Genomic DNA, 23,281 nt, shown 5'->3' on the forward strand with positions numbered 1-23,281 from the left:
GACTCGTCCTAACACTGCCATGTTGGATGGAAGTGACTCTGGGCTCTGGCGGCCGGACTTCCCAGGAAAGTTTTTAGTGTTTTCCGTCTTCGCCCAGTCGCTGCAGTTTTGACCTTATTTTAAAGAGGAGCGGGACGTCGCACTGCGTTCCTGAACGGCGTACATTTCGTGGCACCCCAGTCTTTCGGACCCCCGGGAGAAACCGAGCCGGTGTGAGGGGGTCGGAGGAAGGCCACGGATGACCGAGGGATTGTTTATGTATCTTTTTGGATCTCACATAACGAGTTACAGTCGGTGCATACTTTATAAATTGATCACCAATAATGAGTGGACATCCGCCGCAACGGCGGCAAACGAACGTCGGGTCGATACTACTGACAACGCAAGAAAATGAGAGCCTTTTCAACTACCTTGGCAGGAAATGCATCGTAAGTTTTTCCCATCAAATTGTTGTGTGATAGCAGGCTAAGAAAAAAAGCTAATAGAGCTAACTTGTACCGTGTTTCCTGTCCCGAGACGGGAGATAAGGCTAGCTGTGAGGTGTAGGTTCACGGTGTGTTTGTGGCCTACAGTTTCATGTTGTGATTTCGGAGGTTAATGCGTGTTTTTTCCCTGGGAAACACTTGAGACTTCTGATTGAAGAGGTCGGTTTGTTTTGACAGCGGAGGCGACGGGAGGGAGGGCTGGGGGCGAGCGACCGACCGAGTCCCGTTTGGGAGGGTGACATTTGGGCAGCAGCAAGTTTCATTCGAGCCGTAGGCCTCCGCTGGTACGCCTGTAACTTCAAGGCTTGACACACCTGAAATCACCCAGGAAATCCTGAAATTCCGCTGTCACGTCGCCTCAGCGCACCAAGCCTCGCACTGGCAGAGAGGAGTTAACAGTCGGGGGTTTAGGAGCTGCTAAAGCCATCAGCAGGGCAAAGCAATGATTTTTGCACTGGCATTACATAACATAGCTGAACCTTGGTTGTTTTCGGGAAGTGTGTCCACCGAGAAGAATGTGCCGAGCAGACTTGGCTGAGGGCAGCAGCGCTGACTAGCCAGAAGTCCTCCTAATGCGAGACTCCCAAAATCTGACGAGAAAGCAGTGGGAGTAGCCTGCTGTACCAGTGTGACCGCAGTCGAGATCGGTAGTGCAATGTCACGATTCAATATTGTGATAGCCTGAAATTACGTAACGCGTCGAGCATCCAGCTGACTCATTTTTGTGTGTCCTCCTTGTGCACTGTGTCTGCAGCGAGCCCCGTACCCAACAGGCTGCATCAACACCATTACACAACATAGCTTATTCTTATATCTCCTCTACATCATTGACTTTCTCCCTCTTCATGATCTTGCAGAGCAGGTCTTTCCCTCTCATAAGTCAGCCATCCCCACTGGCTGCTGCAGCTGAATATTAACCATCCATTTAAACAAGCTCCGCAGGTAAAACTAATATTAAAAGAGCTTCAGACCAAAGGATGTTTGCCTTCCAGAGTGCATTTAATTTTTTCTGTGGCTCACCACAGTCAAATATTGCCCACACACTGAGTTAATATGGTAGCACACACACGGATCCATACCCTGATGTGCACTGTGGCATAAGTGGTTTAGAGCTGCCAGGCTAAATCGATGACTTGACAGCTATTGAATCAAACAATATTGTGATAATTGATGAATCGGTTTGAGCAATTTTTTAAGACAAAAAGTCAACTTCAGCTCGTAAATGTGACTGTTCCCTGCTTTCTTTACTCCTATATGACAGCAAAGCGAATGTCTTTGGGTTGTGGACAAAAGAAGACATTTGAAGATGTCAGTTCGACCATTTTTCACCATTTTCTGACACTTTATAGACCAAACAACTATTCGATTAATCAAGACAATAATCAACAGATTAATCAACAGTGAAAATGATCCTTATTTGTTGTCCTAAAGCGTTTGCCTTCTGCAGTGTTGTTAGAAGTATCTAGCAGCAGCAGCAGGCACAATGACTGTGACCCTTTGTTTCATTTAATGAATGTCATGGTCCATAAATGTTGCATGCGTCACCGCCACCTTTTTAAGGTAGTAACGCACTTGCATGTCACTGTAAAGTTTGCTGATCTTGTTCTCAGCAATCAGGGCAATCATTGCTAAAATCAGCCTGTTTCCTCAATAAGGTGTGTGTCTTTCACAACCCAGCACATCCTCTCAAAGTTCCTCTTAGCAGCACAGTTTTCCTGCCTGATTTGGACAATCAAATTACTCTCCTGTCCGAAGTTGGTCAGTAGAAACTCTGTCACCCAGTGATTTCAACCAGAAAGAATGTGGCACCGTCACCTGGTATCAATGTTCTTTAAAGATGAGATATGTTTCGAAGTCAAAGTGTCAGATTAATGGATTAAAGTTTGACTGTGTTTGGTGTGGCATAATGAGGTTTGCTCCATAGATATGGGTCAGTCTGAGAGGAGCTGCATTCAACAAGCAGGTAAGACAAAAGCAGACAAATCTGCCCTGCTCTTGCATAGTGTAGACTTTCACGCAGCCTGTTCTCAGGTTACTTCCTCATACTGATCATAGTTTCCTCTAATTGTGCGCAGTGAAGGTGGAGCGCTTGAGTTACGGAGAAATGGCTCTTCCTCCACATGTCAGTCAAGCTCTTCTCATTCTGGGAGCCGGTCATGCTCTTGGTGCGCCAAGTGCCCTGTGTGTGTTTGCATGTTTGCTTTGGAAAGGCGACATTTCCTGTCCCATGACACAGTATGTCAGGCCCGCGTGTGGTCACATGGTGGAATGCCTCCACCTCCTCCTTCATGTGAACACACAGGTTCCTGATGCGTGCCTTTCTACACCTATGTGACCTGTTTGAACCGGTGACAAGTTCCTTCTGCAGTCAAGCAATTGTGTCACTCAGCATGTGACAGAGACATGGAGTCAGGGACATTCCTCGCTCACGAACAGTCCAACGCAACGTTGTGTGTCTGCACAAGTCTTTGCATGCAGAGGGGCTGTGAGACAGACTGTGTGTGTGTGTGTGTGAGAGAGAGAGAGTGAGAGACTGTTGGAGAGGGAGGTCGGAAGAGACGAACATTGTGTGTCTTCCTGACCAATCTAATTAGAATGCCCACCACTGATTTAGTGGTTGACTGAGCCACTGTGCATTATGTAATGTACTTGTTATGCAGAAAATGTAAGAATCACAGAGTCACCTTTACTTTGTGTCTTTGTACTGTCTTCTTTTTAAGATGCACAGCTCCAGTTGGCTCCTGAATTAGGCTTGATTTATTCGAGCTTGTTTGTATACTAGCTAATTTGAGAGTAGCAGAGCTCTGCTTGCAGTCTTGGCAGTATGGAGGGAGATTTTATGTCCAACAGTGACTCAAAGGACAACTTTTGCACAGCATTGCCTTTTAATATTGTTGCTTTAGTAACATAGAAACAATTTTTTTCTTTTTATTCTTTTCTTTCCATTCATATGGTGAGACAAGTGTTCATTCAAATCATTAAGAAATAGATCGGTTATTTTTCTTTATTTCGTGATGTTTGTTTCATTAGGAAAGAGAGATGCATGCAGGTACACACACACACACACACACACACACAGTGGTCTCAGTCATTGGATTTACTCATTGGTATTCCTTCTGCTGTTTTCACCATCAGCAACACTGTCTGACTGGGCAAAAGGTGGAAGGGGTCCAATTCACACTGTGTGTGCGTGCATGTGTGTGTGCGTGTGTGCGTGTGTGTGCATCCAGAATGCCTGATCAGCAGTCCCATCCTACAGGAAGTCCCGTGGTCGGCCTCCTGTGGTGATTTGTGCTGGAGGAGTGGAACATGACTCCTCTTTTCCTCCTCTTTAACTCCTTTTCTAATTTTCTCTCTGTCCTTTCTCCTTTTTTGTCTCACCTTACCCCTTTCATGCCCTCCGCTCCTCTTAGTCACATTTTTCATGTTCCTTCAGCCGTCTTCAAGCCTGTTTTGCATCTCTGATTCTTACTGTACATCACTTCCCTCCTTTCTTACACCTACACTCTCCCTTTCTCCTTCTCTTTCCTACACTGCCTTCCTGCCTCTGCCACCTGTCCTCTCTTCTGTTTTGTCACTCCTTCCCATCTTTTTGTCACCTTTCACTTCCTCTCTGTAGGATCTCGTGAAGAGGTGTAATGGTGCCTAATTTGTGCCAATGTGGAACATCTTGGCCAGATGGATGATGATCGACATTCAGATTTGAGCTATAGTTAGCTTCTCAGAAAGCAAGAATGTCACAAATAAAACTCTTCAAGGCACTGAGACCAAAATTGCAACTCTCAACTTCACACACATTTTGTTCACAATTAGGCCTGATTATTCGTCTTGCTTTCACCAAATGTCCAATGTGAACATATATTGAACATGTATTTCAGATTTTTCTGCGTGCTTCTCTCTCCTAACTTTAAATGTTGTTGATAAATGGTTACAACCATATCACTTGAGAAACAGCTGCCACTCCTTAAGCAAAGAGTGATTCAGTGAATGATTCACTTTCAAAAAGTAGTTAGTTAGCCATCTTATATATAGATGTCTAATCTGATACCACTCTGCCATGTGACCTACCTGCGTTTCTACCTTACATTGCATTTTGGTCACATGTCTGATTTGTGTGCTTTCAGATCTTGTGATCGCACAAAGGTGGAAGAGCTTTATATGTCCCACCACTACTTTCAGGGGAATTGACACCATGGCATCCAAATATTACTTGGTGTATAATTAGTACACATAGAGGCATTAAGTCACGGAGTCTTACTTAGGATATTCTTTCTTTGGTGTTACCTCCACAAATTAGCATCGACTTCTTCCTGTGCATGTAAACTACAGTTAAGATGTCTCCATGGAGGCCGTAAAATACAGAAAGGTTAAGGTGGTGGCCCAGCGTCCCATTGATGAAACCTTTAAGAATTATGTGTGGTGCTTTCTAGTCTCCTTGTTGTGACTGTGCAGCACAGGTGATGAGGTTCATCCTTGTGGCAGAAAGTTTTTTTTGTCGAGTTGTGATGACGCCACAGACAGAGTTCCACTTCCTGCAGCCTGTGGCCCCGTCAGGAGCAATCAGCGCTCCACGGGTGAATGAAACCCCAGGCCCTCAGAGCCTCGACGCCATTACAGTCGCCGTTAGAGAGAAGCAGAACTCATGTTATTCTTTTGATCTTGTTTTTATTACTAATCCAAATCCAAACAATCAAGGGCTGTAAAGCTGCCAAGACACTGAATGTTTGTATAAAGATGAATAAAAATATCTTGCACATGCAGTGCAGAAAGACAAATTGCCTCTCTGACAGCATGGTTTTAAAGTCTGTTAGTGCTGGAGGTGGAAAAAAAGGTGGGAAAAAACAAAATTCATTTAAACCTAATCAGATTATGCAAAATGTGTATTGTTAGCCAACAGATGAACCAAATAGATCCACCAAATATTCATAATTTATTGATTGGTAGTAGACTGGGCTACACAGCTATAATCAGTATCATAACATTGCTGCATGTAGCTAATGTTGTGGGAGAGCACACTTCGTTCTGTGGTGTCATTCATACTGTGAGGTTATACTCTGATTCACAAGGCATGTTGTATCAAAATCAGACGTAGATAAGTTGCCCTTTTAAACTGCAGGAAGTTTTCCAGGAACCTTTGTAGAATCAGGAACTTCACCTGCGTTTTCACTGTAGGAACGTAGTTTCAGGTTTTGTTCCTCTGTCTTAGTTCTTTCACTCAGGAAGTACCCACTCTTGAGCTGATACTTTTCACATTCATCCAGCAACAAATGACAACACCAGGCCTCTGTATATTGTTTGAAGTGTGCGGTAATTCCTGGAACTACCGAGTTGAAAAAGGCCCCAAAGATCACCAGGCATTTCCCGTGTGGGTGCTTTCATCTGTGTGGTAATGACTGTGAACCCTGGACCCCTCCGTGTGAGAAAATCCCTGCAGCAACCTGTAAAACCTCTGGGAGTCTGATTTGGCCTTATGATCATAGATGGTCTGTGTGTGTGCGCACGCTACAGGTGTGTTCCAGTGTGTGTGCGCGTGCATGCATGCCTTTCTTTTCTGCCTTTAACTCCCTTTAACAAACTAAACCCTTAACTAAAAGGTGATGTGTGGCTTATCAGAAGAATTCCCAAACACAACACAAATTGGCTGCATTGTCATTTCTTAGGGATAGTCCACATGTACACTGGTAATTTTTTTAACAGGGTTTTTTCCCCCTTTTTTCTCAAAGAAAAAAAAATCCCATCTGCAAAAGCACTTTAAAGAAAAATCTCCCTCCACACGAGAAGGCTAAAACACAAAAGTATAGTGGAAGAGTAATTGTACATTTATATGTGAACTTAGAAAATGTCCTGTTAGCAATGTTGGCACCTGCACTAAATTGCCTCATGTCAAGACAGGAGATAACGGCGCACACTCTGACTTCAAACAAGGGAGATAACAGCGCCACTTTGAAGGCACAAGCCTAAAACTCCATTTTCCCTGCCCACACGTCAACACTTCAACAGAATATCTTCACCCTGGAAGGAGATTCCAAAGGGTCACTTCTTAATCTTGTGTTAGAGTCAAGCAAGTGGTGCTTATGGATAGGTCAAGTCTCCAGGAAATTCGTGTGTTTGTGCTTTTGTGCGTGTTGGGTTGCTCAGTCTTAATATAGTGTGCTCCCTTCAGCTCCTTGGTTCAGGGTGATATGTACCCTTGGATCTCACTTGTCGTCATCAGTGTCAATCTGTCTCTTAAAACAAAATTTGTCGCAGTTCTTTGTTCCTACAGTGGTACAGTTAGAGGGACAAAATGACTTGTCTCAGTTACTCCCACTGCTCTCATTCTGCTTAGTGGATGTGTCTCTTGTCATTGTCATATTTTCTGTGCTGCTTGTCAGGCATGTGGCAGTGATGGACTCTTTTGTGACAACTGCAGGGCATATCGACTTGACCCCCCACAGAGTCACTGTGACCCTGTCACTCAGTCTGTGGTCATTACACTTAAATGCTGCCCGTCAAACACACGCATCATGAAAAAGCTCATGCAGTCAGGTCAGTTGTGGAACCTGTGTGAACAGCTGTATTTAGATCATTCTTTGAAATTCAGGTCAGGGCACAGCAAGGATGTAACCATTCTTGTTCTGAAACAATTTTTTTTTATAGCTCTGTGTCAGCATCCTGTTTTAACAGAACCATGAAACTGCACCTTTTTATTGATCTCCCCTCTCTTCCTCACATACCTCACAGTGCCTGCAGACAAAAAGCCACACAGCATGCTGCAGCAGCTATCATTTGTCAGGGCAGGAATGTTGTTAGGTGCACAATGAGTCCAGTTTCTGCAAGACACTGGCTTTAGAGTTACGTCATCACCAAACCGATTTTCTGCCCACAGACAGATAGGCCGCTTGGAGGATTTATAAAGACACTTGGTCCTAAAAGATGTACAGCATAGCCCAATTTTGCCAGATGTGCATAGCATGCACTCTTTGCTTCTACCATTTGGAACACCCTTAAAATCCCCCTCCATTGAAAAATATGTTTTTCTTTTTGTTCCGTCGAATGTTTGAGCTTCACTGTGCAGAGTGATGTACATGCAGAGTTTGACACGAGAAGGCTGTTTTCACATTCATCTGCTGGACGTGGAAACTTTCTCTGTGCTGATTGAACATCCTAGTTTAAAGCGGTGGGCCTGCAAGCATGAATCGTGACATCAAAAATAGCCAATTTCTTAGTTAAACTGTTGAAACAACACGTATTTCCATAATCATAGATGCAATTTTAAGGATTTCAACACGAAAATAGAACTGTATTTAGTGAAAAATCCATATCAGAAATGCATTATTAGTGAAACCACAGCGTTTTATATGCATCTTAAAACATATCTGGAGGGGATCTTTAAAGATGGCAGGCTTCACTTCATGTCTGAGTTATTGGACTTGGGGACGCGCCACTGAGGAGGCAACGATCCATAAATCAATTCCCACATTGGTTCACAGACTCAGTGGAATAAGTGCTATTCTGTGTTATACAGTACACACAAACTGTTGCTGCTGTATTTCCATCATCACAGCTCACAGATGGTGAGTTTTGTGAACATGGGCGTTAGGGATTTAAATAGTTGATTAGTTCACAGAGACCTCGAGGCTTATATTACTACCAACTTACATTAGTTAATTAGTTTATAGAGATCAATCTGTTAAGATTCTGTTACAGAAGCTTGGGGTGTGCTGGTTTAAAACCCCTGTGATACATTTGCATGGTTACATGGTTACAAAACACACTCCCCTTATATAAAATGCCTTCAGCAACATGGAATAATCGTGACTCTCCCCCTTTCTCTCTGTCTCTCTGCCTGCAGACATTGTCTTCAGCGGTGGTCCAGGTGTTCACAGCAGACAGGAACTCCAGCTGGAGCAAGAGATGCTGCGGCGTGGCCTGTCTGGTTAAAGACAACCCCCAACGATCCTACTTCATCAGGGTCTTTGACATCAGGGTAAGCAAATAGAAAGCAGCTCTGCACCTTCCATCATTGTGGTTAATGGGTGTACTCGCTGGCGGATGATGATGCTCACCACAGTTAATATGCAGTGGTGGCGTACCGCTTTTTGATATTCATGACGACTCTATATTTTTGTAGTGGAATCTGTGGGATGGCCCGTGGCATTAACCTGTCTGTGGTTGTGATACCGAATTCATATCCTTCATTCAGCCTCCTGTTTGTGTTTTCCCACAGGACGGTAAGGTGACGTTTGAACAGGAGCTGTACAACAACTTCTCCACCTACCTCCCCAGACCGTACTTCATGACATTTGCTGGAGATGTGAGTTTCCCTTCTCTTCCCGTCATGTGAAACAACCTTATCTGTAGAAATCCTGCCTTTTATGTCACATCCAGAGCACTTAATGTGACAAGACGGCGTTATTTGTGGGGCAAACATCTTAGCTGGTGGGCACAGTGGCTCAGACTCCAGCAGACCGTGAGGTATGTGGGAGTGATTGTGGTGATAAGGCTGGAACTGTTCACTGCAGTCACATCCTGGAAACAGGTCTGGAAATTCAGCCATGGAAATGAGGTGGTTAGACAGGTATTTGGCTCGTCACAAACATATTTGTATTGAATATTCAATTCCTGTTGTGCTTCGCGTGTGTTTACAGGCATGTCAAGTGGGTCTGAACTTTGCCAGCGAGGAGGAGACTAAGCGTTTCCGTGGTCACGTGGGAGAGCTACTGGGGAGAAGACAGAGGAAAACTGGTACCACCTTGCTGCTTCTGCCGCTGCTGACCTACCAGCAAGCTTACCTCCTGATCTAACAGAAAAAATGACAAGATTAGCAAATTTTGATCTTGTGTTTAAAAAAAAAAAATGAATGTAGTAACAAGCAGTGTGTACTTTGGTGTCTTTGAAAGGTGTAATAAGAGGTTTTATCTGACCTCTGTGAGATCAAATTAATGTCTAAACTTGTCATTTTTTGCAGTGTTCCACTACACAGAACCAGGCAAAAAAAAAAGTCTACATTTCAGTACATGAAAAACATAAACCCAGAGGTGCTAGACTGATGCTTTCAGCAGCAAACTACTGCAGCTGTTGCCATTTTCTATGTATTGAAAATGGTTCAGGACTGTTTTTTTTTGCCTGGGTCTGTTTTCTATATCATCCAGTCTTCTTCTTCTGATCTATTCCTTTGATAACACACATTGCCGTTTCAGATTTACAGTCTGCACACACGTCATTAAGCTTATACATGTGCTGCCCTGCAATAGCAGATTGTATAATTTTTACGAAACTCTGTTCTTCGTCTCCTCTTTCTTATCTCTCTGAGGAAATGAGCCGTGAATGTTTGTGTTCAGCCTCAAAGACCGAGGATCAAATTGAAAACATATTATTTGTGCGAAGCCTTTCAGATGCATTCTTAAACTTATTATTGCCACTCAAGCTTTAACTTTTCTCCTCACTCGCTTGATTAAGACCGTCCGTCTTCCTGCTTCCTCTTCTGCGGGTCATTTCCTGACCCTTCAGACGGATCCTTCTTTCATCTCTTCCCCTTCAGTCCTCCTGTGTCGGGTGCCTCATGTTATCTACAAGGCTTCCTCTGTTTGACCTTCAGCCATCAGCATTTTGAAGTGCGTGTGTGTCCGTCAATGTCTTTAACGTATTAGTATTTAAATTCTTTGTAGTAATATATATATATAGAAAAAGATAGAGATGTATTGTCATCTATAGACCTTTGGAGTTTATGTATGGACATAATATTAGCTGTCGTGTGTTTGTGTGTGTGTGTGTGTGTGTGTACTGGAGCGTCAGATTTACGTCTCCTAAACGCGCTAACAAAACACTTTGCTTGGCATTTTTTCCGAACACCTTTCCATCCTGTGCATCCTCATGCACAACCCCGCCGAGCCCTGCTCTTTAAAACCAATGAGCTCTCTCGTCTTTGTGCGTCTGCGCTCCGACAGACTCACGTTCGCTTCTCACTAACACAACCCAACGCCACACTGCAGGATTGTAACGGTTTCATTTGTCTGTGTGTTCACAGAGAAGAGACGCGACCCTCCGAATGGTATGTGTTCCACTGTTTTCATGCTGACAACTTCAGAAATAAACAGAAGAGAAGCGTAAAGGCAGAGTCAGAGCTGTGTCTGAGCTTCAGGATCATTCACATTTTTGTTGCAGTTTTCCCTGATGCTGTGCAAACTTCAGATTCTGTTCTATAGCACTTAGCAGGTTTTAAGTATGCATGTTAAAAACATTAGTATGCTGTTGACATACACTACTGTCCCACAATGCAGTGCACAAGGAAATGGAGGAGCTGCTCATAGTGTTTATTCTTTGGGAAAACATTTTGCTTTCTCTTTGGGAAGTCAAGCCTGCCTTCGATATTCTAAATTTGCAGTGCGATTGATGTGATGTGAAAGGCTTGTATTTTTAAGTATAAATGAGTAGTATGTAGTACATTGTGTAAAATGCAAGTACTATGTAGTTTGGCAATTGTCTCATCTGCTTCCTGTCCCCCACTTTACTGTACTTTTACTGCAACGAGTGTCTGCAAGAGTAAGATCCAAACAAGCTAGGAAAACAACAGGTTGTCTGGTTGTAGACACAAACAGGCTTCATATACATGTTAATTAGTATGTTTTTGTTGTGCATAATTTTGAATTGCAGACAGTCAAAATGAGTGGAGTTGTGTAGAATAGAAGAGAAAGAAGGCATCTCAATGCTCTGACAATACACACAGTGTAACATTGCTCTGCCCAGTCGTGCAGTCTTGATCTGTGCTTGCCCTCCATGGCCTGACCCTCACTCACAATGATGACTAAACAGATATGTGGACATGCACACATTCGTTTTTGGACATACAGCATAAGACACGCAGCCTCGTTTTACACAGGAGGGAACCAGTTTTGGACTGACAGACAGCAAGATTTGACCCAGCTGGCTTATTAATATATCTGAGTGTGTGTGTGTGTGTGTGTGTGTGAGTGTGTGAGAGAGAGCATGCAGCCGTGCAGAGGTCATTACCACACAGATGACACTTTGAGCTGCTGCTCGTATTCAGAGCTGCTTAGCGGCATCGGGCCCGTGGGTGCTGTGCTGTTGGCCATGCGTGGACGGACACCATATCTGTTCATACACGACGCACCTGAACCACCTTATGAACCGTTTTGGTTGAATGTTTGACTTTATTTGAGGTCTGCCTGTTCCATTCACCTGTTCCCATGATGCTGTCATGCATAAATGTTTATGCCAGTTTGTTCCTTGGATGGTTTCAGTTTCTGAATAAGTGCGTCTTGTGTGCGAGCTGGTTCATTTCCAGAGGAAGTTATCCCTGTCCTCCCTCAGGAACGTCTTCTCTGCATCTCCATCTGTCTCACTCTCACTTCCCATTACCACATCTTAGCTCTGTCGCTGTCCGTCATCTTCAGTCTGCTTCTTGCTTTCCTTCTCTTCAACCCTTTCCAGCTCTCCCCTTCTCATCATTTGTCCCCATCTGCCCTCTGCTCCTTCATTTAATGTCTTCTTTCCTCTCTTTTTCTCAGCCTTTCTTACGTTTTCTCTCACCCCACAGACTCATCGTGCTTTAGAAACCACCGAGATTAACGTGGGATTATGCACGGATGGGTTTTAATGGTTATGTAAAATCCAGCTCTAAATCCAAACTGATTTGCTGGGATTAGGTGCATTTGTGTGTTTTGCAGGGAGAGGGCGGAGACGGTAGAGTAGATGGGTGGGGAAACGAGCATGGCAAGCCAATCCCAGCATCATAATCTAACAGTGCACCCTGCTGAGATGGACAGCGAGGGGGAATAGATGATGATTGCAAAATAGATACAATATGCAGCGCTCAGACACACAGATAAAGCGGGGAAACGGAAATTTGGTGAACAATTTGCATAGAAGAAAACTGTTGCTGTGATGGAAGGAATGCGAGAGGAAGAATAAACTTTGGCTGGCTAAGTGTTGGCTGGCTCTTTCCCCTTCTGATGGCATTGCTGGACGTCTGCCTTCACAGCTCAGACAGTATGCGTGCAAACTCCACCAGATGTCTAATGAGGATATTCATTGAGTAAATGGAGACTTCTGCACCAAGTCCGTCATAAGTTGGCTTATTTTCTGTGTTTTGGAAACCTTTTGGGATCGTCTTGGCTTTCAGGTTTCAGTGAGTAAGAAACCTTTTACTGAAGAAGACCAGAATCAGTTCTGAAACAAGTGTTTCTACCTGATTACAAAGTTGGGTTAAAGAGGAAGTTGTCCCTTTTGTGGAGGTCTTGGATCCCAGATTTCTTTCTTGACTGAGAAAGATTACCTTTTGTCTCGATATTCCTTGGCATCTCCACCTGAGCTTGTTGTCACCACATCGCTCATGCCCAGTCAGTTTCTACAATGATGTTCTGCACCACCTTCCTATCCGCTCCGTCCGAGGAACTTAACTGTGAGGGCAGTGGAGGAGGAGGAGCAGTAGGAGGTGGAGGTTTGGGCCCAGGAAGCTGCCTTTCCTCCTTACACTGCCTGGTGCTCCCGCAGGACGAACTGTACCCGTCTGTCTCCGACCCCACCGCTCGGCTCTCCGTTTGCTCCAAAGAGCGAGCTCACAAGTTCAAAATGCTTCTCGATGTCAGCATGACCACCTGCGGAGCTGGCAGAGATGGCGGCTGCATTTGGGACAGGGTGAGAAGGCGACGCAGTCGGTCAGCCTCGCCTTTGCCCAGCAAAACTCCCAAAAGTCCCTGTAGTGAGAGTGTTAAAGGTACGTGCTACAGCGAAGGCACTGGGAGGAGCTGTGCTAATTGAACTGACCCCTCAGTGTTAATTGAATTCCATGTTCTTTGGCCGCATGTGTTTTGTTGGCGTCACTGTTAGTGTCCGCTCAATGTTACTGCTTGTTGGCACTTCACATCACCATGTGACATGACATGGGTATGTATGGGACACCTGGGTCAGTTTTGAATTGAGTTTTATTCTTTGGTGGTTTGAGATTAACATCTCCCGTTAAATTAATGATTTTTACATAGCTGGCAGTTTGAGTGAATGATTGATTGAGACGTGCACCATCTGCAGAAGTGAACTCACTTGAATAAATGGAATGAATAAGAGCTGAGAATTAATGTGGTCCATTCGTCACCAAACTGTCAGAAGAAGTTTGAAACAGATTTAAACCTCTGTGTCTCAAAGATGTCGTAAGCTTCGCTGGTTGGATGTGTGGTTTAGTGTCAGTTTTCAGTCTTAACCAATTCTCTCATGTAGTTCCCAGATATTTTAAGCTGTTTTCACACCCACACACCCAAATAAACCTCTCTGTGCCAAACTCAGTCTGTAATAGGCAGTAAATAATGGATTACATAATTGGAGGAACAACGCTGGCCCTGAAAAGCCCCATGCTTGAATTTTTCAAGGTCATTTCTTTGCTAAATTAACAGTGTGAGTGTTGTCACAGTTATGCCAGATATGTCATATGTGGCCCATTTTTGAATGTATTGAACATTTAAAAAGTTTTCATACTCCTTGAGATGCAGTTTGTACATTTTAATGAAACTGCTATTCTGTGCGTTCCACGTGCTGTGTTATTTTGTTATTTAAGCCATAACTTTTTTTTTTTTTGTTATTGTCATTTTTAAGGTCCGACGTTGCCCATGGCTACAGTCGACATCAAAAACCCAGAGATCAGCAGTGTTCAGCGTTACCATAACAACTCTCAGGTGAACAACATTGTGCACTCCACCTTCCCCAAGAGGGAGAAAAAGAACAAGGGGAAGAAGAAGCGGCTGACCAAGGCGGACATCGGCACACCGAGCAACTTCCAGTGAGTCACCGCGGGCGCTCGCAGGGTGGGGTTCATCCTACTTTGAGGGCTGTCTGTCTATATGTGGCGCTACGTGGTAAAAGTCAGAGGATTTGATTCTTACTTGGAACACTTCACCCTTTAACAGAGCTACACTGCTGCTGGTCAGCGTGATCATCTGTCCTAATGTGATTTCATGAGAGATACAAACACAGGATAAACATTTGTAACTATGAGCCCAAAGCACAACATCACATGTCCGTAGGTCTTTGGGTTCATTGTAGACATGTTTCCTATATGACATATTGGCCCCGGAGTCTTATATCCCTCTTGTCCATATAAGTGCTGGTGAATCTGGGCGAGGAATTAATCCCAGCTGTCTTTATTCAGAATCCAATCCTATACAGTGTGTACTATGATTGGTAAAGCATCTGTGCTGTGCTCTCAGGGATGGTCAGCGGCAGCTCGCGTAGCTTTAATGAGTTACTGCAGGTTATGAGTGGGCCATCTGTGTTAAAAAAAGCAGGGGTCATTCTAGATTTGACAGCAGTTTGATCGACCTCGGCATGCGTGTCTCACCTCTTTTTCCTCATTGGGTTTTCTTTCATGTGATCTCACATGCTCTCCGTCTTCTCTCGCAGGCACATTGGGCATGTAGGATGGGATCCAAACACAGGCTTTGATGTAAGTGCAACACAAGAATGGATGTGCGTGATTGTGTCTGTGTCCCTGCACTTGTTGGGGGAATATTTGACCTCCAGATATTCTTAAAACTTGGCCCCTGCTTTTATCTGTTTGTCAGTCAAACATCTCTCCTCCAGACAGATTTTTCAAATTTAATATCGGCTCCAAAATATTAAGCCGAGCTGCGCGGCCAAGTCATCAGGAGCGTTACACAAGGAGATTTTGGAGGGAAGGGAATCAACCTGCATCTGCATAATCCATGGACTCACTCCCAAAAAAAAGCGTCATCAGTAATTATTCTGGATGCTGGATGACGAGCATGAGTTCATGCAGGTCAGAGGATTCGGCTCGTAGATGAAAAAGATGAAATTCAGATGATTTGGTTTCATAAGTTTAATGCTTTCAAGGACTTAGATTGATTTGAATGGGTGACGTCAGGTGAGCGAAGCTTGCTCACCTCTCAAATCCTCGGGCTTAAAGCTGGAGCACAAATGACTGGATTCACAAATGAGTAAGGGCTATATATCTCAGAGTCTTACCAGCTATATTTCTCTTTTCCGATCCTTACGCACCGCACATCCTGTAGAGGAAGTGCTTCGTAGAGATTCCATCCCAAAAACAGTGACCAGTTGTCATCGAAATTGGCAGAAATTAGTATCTAAAAATTCATCTGTAACTGCACCAGGATATGGCATTTAGCAGAGTTAACCTGGAAACAGGATGTAGTGACAGTTAAATGAACGGCGTTCTGTTTATCTTCTCTGCTGGCAACAAAACACAAAATGAAAAACAGAAGCAGCTGAAGGAGGAACTGTCATTACAAATAAAAGCCCTGCTGTCTAACTTGTATTTAAATCTAGGTTAATGAGGACTATTTTCCTCCTGGGTGGCAGCCTTGAAGTGTTACCCCTTCACCAGCAGGTGGCAGCATAATGGCTGATATTGTGGTCTCATTTTTAGACATCTTCATAAAGCGAGAGTGATAGCAAAGTCTCATCCTCAGTCTTTCCTTGAGTGAACCAGTTGATATGTTTGAATAGATTTCTAACAGCCACTGTCAAAATGGGTAATCCACAAATGTCCCTTTTTAATCCTCAACACTTAACGTGTCAGTCACGTAACGTGTTACTGAGCTGCAAAGCTCATAAATACAGATTTAAAGCAGTGAAATCATATCACATCACTAACATATTGAGCACAAAATCATGCATGAGCAGGAATGTGCTCAGACGTGAGCAGATACAAGAGCAAAGCTGCTCTGTTGTAGCAGTAGGGTTTAGTTATCGTGGAGAGGAGGCTGGTATTGTTTTAAATTCAGAAGCCCATAATGAATCAGCTGGTGATGATTTGGCTTCTTCGCTCAGGAGGACACCAGTCTGATTAAATAGACACATGTCTCATCTTCCTCTGTTTCCTATCTCCAGTTGAATAACTTGGACCCAGAGCTGAAGAACCTGTTTGATATGTGTGGCATCTCAGAGGCTCAGCTGAAGGACAAGGAGACATCTAAGGTCATCTACGACTTCATTGAGAAGAAAGGAGGCGTGGAAGCTGTCAAAAATGAGCTACGGAGACAAGGTAAGACAGACACACTGCTGAGACTGCACGCAGTATGAGAGTTTTGGCACCAGGACGTAGAAAATGTCCAGTGAGACTGTTGTCAAATGTGATCTATGCTGACATTTTTGCAGCACACTGATCATGTGGAACACATTTTAAAGGGTGATTGTCAATTTAAGGCAGCCTTAACTAGTGTGGTGGTTGTGTCCCCAGGTCCGCCCAGGTGGAGCGGTAGGTTTCTATGCATGACCCGCTGTGACAGCTCATGACTGTGCATGTGAAGACTGTGATATAACCTAAGAAGTCAGTTATAGTGTGTGCGGTTTCTGCAGTGACTGAAGTCAACTCAGTGTTTTTGCTGTGTCGTTTGTACTTGAGTTGGATGTTCTATCATCAGCTGACTCTGCAGCATTATGACGACAACTGGAGGCACAAGATTCCTGTACGAGGTTGCTTCATCGCGCTAGATATCTGTCATTATTATGATGCAATGATTTGTTTTCATGATTAACTTCTGACTTTCAGACTCTTGCTCTCGTCCATCAAAAACTATGCATATATTCTACCATAATTTTCAATAACAAGATTAACATCAGTTACATGCAAGAAGGCTGCCCCCAGTGGCTTGGTTATGTAACTGCATGATGCTTTTACACTAGCAAGAATCAGGAGACTGACATGCATTTTTGATTACGTTATCAGATTATTACATTGATTAACTGTAACATTTTTTGATGATTATTTTTTGCTGTTTAACTTCCATGTTAGTCAAACTTGTAAACTCTAACTCTGGTCCGTCATATTGTAACCAGCAGTTAGACCAACGTAACAGGATGTTTCTAAATGAATACCTTCTTTTTACAAATTGGCAATGGGTTTTCCCATTTCTTTTTTTTGGGTTTTCAGTTCGACTTTCAGAGCACAGCTTCATCTCATCAATATCAAATGATATTAGGAAAAAATGTGGACCAATACTTTGTCATAGTTTTTGTGAATTATATGCAAGAAGGCTGCCAGCAGTAGCTTCATTATATGATCAAGGCTTTTTTTTTAATTCATAAGTTTTCTTTTTATCTTTCCAGCTCCTCCACCCCCTCCATCCAGAGGCGGTCCTCCACCCCCACCCCCACACCACAGCTCAGCCCCTCCTCCCCCTCCTCCTGCTAGGGGGCGAGGTGCCCCTCCACCACCTCCTCCCTCCAGAGCTCCCATCTCTGCGCCCCCTCCTCCCCCTCCATCCCGACCGGGCATGTCCGCTCCACCGCCTCCACCGCCCAGCCGAGGCTCCCTCCCGCCTCCCCCACCACCAGCCCATGCCTCAATTCCTGTGGCGCCTCCCCCGCCGCCTCCTCCCCCCTCATCTTCAATGCCATCCAGCGCCGGCGGACCGCCTCCTCCCCCTCCTCCTCCCCCACCTCCTGGCCCCCCACCCCCTGCTCCCCCGCTTCCTACGGAGGCTAACGGAGGGGATAGCAGTCAACCCTCATCCGGGAAGTCGGCGCTGCTGAGTCAGATCAGAGAAGGCACCCAGCTGAAGAAGGTGGAGCAGAAGGAGAGGCCAGTATCCAGCACCGGCAGAGATGCACTTCTGGACCAAATCCGACAGGGAATCCAACTGAAAACGGTCAGCATTCGTTCATCACACACCTCTCCATCACCTCTCTATTAACCTGCATGCTGTGCTTTAACTGTGGCTGCTCGTTCTTTACAGAGGGATGATAACACCGATTCAACCCCTTCCATCCCGGCCCCCTCGGCAGGCATTGTCGGGGCCCTGATGGAGGTGATGCAGAAACGGAGCAAGGCTATTCACTCTTCAGGTACAAAGTAACACTGAAACACACTTTCCCCATGGAATTTGTACATGCTGTTGTTAGCACCGCACTTAACGTACTTCAGTTAAACTCACATTACTTCATTCAGCTTTCAGTCCAAAGCAACCAACAATAAGTGCTGATTTAGAGAGCTCTGGCAAAAAAGATGCAGGGTTGCACATCAAAAAAGTTAAACGTGGCTCAGCTGCTGCCGCTCTGCAATGGAGCATCGTCTACACATTCCACATTCTGCACATTCCAGATAAAACTACTGTGCAGTTGTTTAGTGTCTGATTTCTGCATCATAGTTTATGGCCTTACTTTTATATGAAACAGCATTGATTTGAGTATTTAGAGGCTGAACGCCAGTAAGAGTGTTCGTCCACCTGCAGATGGCACTCACAGCTCCATTTGATATGAAAACCAAATTTCAATCAAGTCACTGAATGACTGAGAGGCAGCTATGAGAGGATTTTGTGGAAGTGGTTTATTTCACATTTCATCTGAGTGGATCATAGGAACTGAAGTTACGTGCTTTGAGAAGTTAACCTTGAAAAAAACAGCAGTTGCTTGACACCAGTCTCTCAGACTTAGCGTCAGTTACTTGATGTCAGCTGACACGCTGTTGACTTTCACTTTCACTTCCTCACCAGTCTCAAACAACCTTGTGATTTCTTTTTTCCTCCCATTTTAAGCCTCAGTGGAGGAAACTCTTCTTCTCCGCTAGAAAGCAGATCTTAACATTGATTGAAGTAGAAGTTTTACTCTTCAGTGGAGAAAAAATATACAATACAGATATGTGACATTTATAATGGCCGTGCTTCCACAGAAACATACCAATGTTTTCTGGAAAAGGAAAAATGTTTTGTTTTTTTTTTTAGTCTGTTTTTATTTTTTCATTCCATTGTAAGAACATGATTTCAGCTGTTTCAGAGGACTTGTGAATGTCTTCCTCTCTTCCACAGATGAGGATGATGACGACGATGATGATGAGGACTTTGAAGATGAAGATGAATGGGACGACTAGCGATATTTTTGTTTTGTTTTTTTCCTCCCCTCCCTGACCCCTGGATGATTCTGACACTAAAATTGTTCTTTCTAAAAGGAGATCTTTAATTTCAAAATTCTAAATGTAAATGTTCTATCAATTTGCTGTATATTTTTGTTGCCTTTATGCTTTTTTTATTAATCTGTGCAATACCTCATTTAATCTGTACATGTTTGTCACTCTCATATCTTAGATTGTCTCCTTATCTCCGTCTTTTCTGTCTCTGTCGGCTCCATCTCTGTCTCTTGATAGGAATATGTCACATGTCTCATTTTAACTATGTGCGGGTTTTTCCATTTCTATGCATCTCCCTCTCCTCCTCCCACGTTCCCCAACTCTTTGATGTCCATCACCTCCATCTGTCACTCAGCCATCCTTCATATCTGCTGCCTCCCATCAGCCCATCACACATGTTCCCGCCCCGTCACTCTCCCGTGTTCCCACTCCCCAGACTGACATGTGCAATTTTACATCAAGTTGTCTCTTGAACCTTAGAGTTGAATGTTTTTCTTTTTTTGTTTTTTCTTCTTTTGGTCAGTGATTGAAGGGGGAGGGCTTCCGAAATGAGTTTCCACAAATCCTTCATCAGTTGTGTCATCATTGTTCGTGAGGAGGAAAAAAAATTGAACTATTTTCATACCCTATTGCTCTCTAGTTTATTTTTACTTATTCAAATGATCCTAGTTTAGCACTCATATTTTCTTAAAACAAAGAAAAAAAAGGAAAATGCTCTTTTTTGGAATATTTAGCTTCATTTGCTGTCGACTGTAAATTTGCTCCAGAGTTTGAGTCTTGTTATATTTTTGCACAGATTGAGAGAGGAGACTCGCTGCATGAATACAGGACATTTTCAGGTCTGTATCATTATTGAACATACATATGCTTTAAGTAATGAGGGCAGAATACACTTGGACATGAAGCATTTTAAGCCGTTAACCAACCACACTACAAACAGTTCAGTACATGCATAGAGGTAGCCCACCGCGTCATGGCTGGCTACCTTTTGTGAATTTTAGTTCTTTTTTTATTCGTCACACTGCAGATTCAGTTCAAATTGTGTTTTTCTTTTAATCCTCCTTTTTTTTTTTTTTACAGTAGCAAGCAGAGTATTAATACAGTAAATGCCTTGCTTGAGGAATAAAGACATTTTAGTTTTACACACCGGATGCTTATAATGGGTCCATATGCTAAGTTACTGTACAGGAACAGTGGGGCTAAAGTAGTGTTCCTCCTGTTGTAGACACTAAGTGCTGACACAGTATAGAGAGAAACACTAGGTTCATGGCATTATTCAAACAAGTATCAATATTTTCTTGACTATTCAATCATGAGGTGTAATATAGGAATTGCTTATTAAGAAGAACAGTGGCCAATTATTCCCTACAAAGACTGAACAGTCAGATATCAACGTGTATTTTACCCAGACTGAGTAATATTTCCCAGTAGTTCCTAATATGTGGTTATTTAAAGGTGGGTTTGTCACCAAGGACGCTGAAAATCTGCTTCTTTATTTTTTATTAACGGTCAACTGCAATGGCATGACCCATCCAGTCTGGCTCAGAAGAAAGTAAAAGTTAGGCCTAATGTGGAGACTGGACTTAAGCATTGCTTGCTAACCAGCCAGAGTAGATACGTGTCTCTATGTTAAAGGTATTGTAGCTTACAAGACAGCAGCCAAAAGTGACCATAAAGCAAAAATCCTAAATGCTAACGCCTTCTATAACACTAAAGCAAATGGAGAAAAATCTGTCACAAAGACACATCTGCCCTACAGTTTGCTAACATTAGCTAGCGTATGCTAACCGGTCATACAAGACCAAAAAAGGCTGTAACAGCAGAACCCTTGAGTGTATTGAATCGAGTAAGTGTGTGTCATTGCTAATGAATTCAGCTTTTCATTTTGCAAGCGGAAGAAGGTTATTTCTTCTTTCAAAAGTTAGAATCTGTCTTTAAATCATTGCATTGAGGGGCACCAGAGCTGCTAACTGCTAACCCTTTCTTTCTGTATACATGAAGCTTTGCCCTATGGGGTTTCTCTATGGCAGTCATGTTAGCTCTAGAGTAGTTTTGGTTTTGGGTAGCCTAATTAAAAAGTCGTTTCCTTAAAATAAAGAATTCATTGTAACAGCATTACCTTACTTGGAAAGCTAATTAGCTGCCTAGCACTTAGTGGCTAGGACAAAGAATTTAGCATTTACAGTAGCATTCCAAACAAGAGATGCTAATTATGCACATGCTAACAAGTAGCATGCTAATATGTTGCGGGTTATAGGAGCGCCAATACAGAAATGTCTCAACAACAATGCAACAAATATCCATCAAAAATAACACAATGATGTGAAGATATTTTAAAACTTTTTTTGTTTTGTTTTGCTGCTCGTAAAAGGGCCATGTTCGTGTCCTCTTTAAATTTTGTCTTTGAGAGACAAATTGCCACTTGTTGATGTAAGAAATTACCTCTTGTCAAATATAAAGATACTTTTTGGGAAAATCCTAGCCATGTTTTTGCCGACAATAGCTTCTGTAGGTAACTCGGTTAATAAGATGTTATGGACGCCAAGCCTTATCAATGAGGCTTGACAAATAATGAACTCTTACATTGTACACTCCAATAAAAGGTTGATATTGACATACTTTGGCATTTGGGCTTCTTTTACCGTCACAGCCTGTTTTAATGGATGTTTCTTCACAAAACTTTAGTCATGGGATGCATCATTTGGGAAATAAAACTTATTTCCTGTGAAACTACTGGCTTATTTCTCTATTTAGGGTTTAGACGTCTAAACTTTTTATAGTGAATATCGATTCAAGTCACAAACTTTGTGTACACACAAGCACGATCATGTCTGTCAAGTAGCCTATGTAATTTGAGTGTGTGTGTGTGTGTGTAGCGATGAATACAAGCACCTGCAATGGACAGATCTGTTAGCAGCTGAGCAGAGGATTATCAGCTTTTACTGCTACCATTTCAACCCCCCTGAGCCAGGTAGAAATGAAAGCTGCGAGAGTGAGGGACATGGCACAAGTACAGCTGGTAAAAGAGGGATTCAGGTTTCTTTGTTGGAATAAGTGTAGACCTCCATCATGTGTATCTATTAATAGCAACGCACAGCTATAGAAGTGGATCTTTATATGTGAGAGATACAGAAATAGTTCCTGTTTTTGTCATGAGTCCATCTGTTAACCTTGTTCTCTCATGGAACAGACTGCACACAGGAATTGGATATAAAGTCCTGCATCAGGATTTCTTTAAATCATTTTATGTGCATGTGAGCTGAAAAATACTCAAACTGTAAGAAAAGGCGTGACAACACAAAATGCCTCCAGCGACTATCCTCCAGGGAAAAAAGGCAAAGTGATTAACTAAAAATGACCCTCTCAGTGATATTTTTAGAAGTCGCTGCAAGAGCTGACCCTGTGATTAAGTGTGACCAACACAATAATGACCTAACAATTCCATTCCTCTGCCATTTATTTTTAGTTGATGTGCACATCAGCTGACACCACACTGACCCTGTATCAGTTCCCTCTGCTGCAGTGCTTATGAGAGGGATTAGAGCAGGTATGGCACTTTCCACCAGTGCGGCAGCTTCCACAGAGACCCTGACCAACACATGTGCAGGAACGAAAGCATTTATAGAAGCGACAGAGGACTACTTGTCTTTTGACTCTGTCACTTCATACACTCAATGTTTACTTCTAGCTGATGCAAAATTTCTTAGTTTGAACAAAGAGTTTTTGAGAGTTAATACGAAATGGGGTCTAGATAGCATGAATAATGTTGTACATATTTTAAAAATCAAGCATTATCACATGATTTTGTTGCCATTACCATGCAGCCAGATGCCCACTAGCCTGATCTTAGCTAAGTAAAAGATCATAAGTAGAATAATGGCTCAATTACTGGTGGTGCTAAATTTGAATTTTAGCAGTTCAGTAC

The 23,281-nt window shown here is 43.2% G+C and overlaps 1 protein-coding gene across 3 annotated transcripts; it reads left to right on the top strand.

Annotated features, from left to right (window-relative positions):
- Positions 1-21,972, top strand: LOC143314826 (actin nucleation-promoting factor WASL-like). Of its 3 annotated transcripts, XM_076722040.1 has the most exons (11): positions 1-428; positions 8,320-8,454; positions 8,695-8,781; positions 9,116-9,212; positions 10,495-10,518; positions 14,073-14,256; positions 14,877-14,919; positions 16,344-16,497; positions 17,562-18,103; positions 18,191-18,299; positions 19,259-21,972. In XM_076722040.1, the coding sequence occupies exons 1-11, from the start codon at positions 324-326 to the stop codon at positions 19,318-19,320; spliced, it is 1,542 nt and encodes a 513-aa protein (XP_076578155.1). In that variant the 5' UTR covers positions 1-323; the 3' UTR covers positions 19,321-21,972. The 3 variants fall into 3 exon arrangements, with proteins under 3 accessions (XP_076578155.1, XP_076578156.1, XP_076578157.1); XM_076722041.1 differs by lacking the exon at positions 10,495-10,518; XM_076722042.1 differs by lacking the exons at positions 1-428; positions 8,320-8,454; positions 8,695-8,781; positions 9,116-9,212; positions 10,495-10,518 and adding an exon at positions 12,730-13,203.
- The last annotated feature ends 1,309 nt before the right edge of the window (positions 21,973-23,281 follow it).

This window comes from Chaetodon auriga, chromosome 22 (genome assembly GCF_051107435.1).
Source record: "Chaetodon auriga isolate fChaAug3 chromosome 22, fChaAug3.hap1, whole genome shotgun sequence".
Classification (NCBI taxonomy): Eukaryota; Metazoa; Chordata; class Actinopteri; order Chaetodontiformes; family Chaetodontidae; genus Chaetodon; species Chaetodon auriga.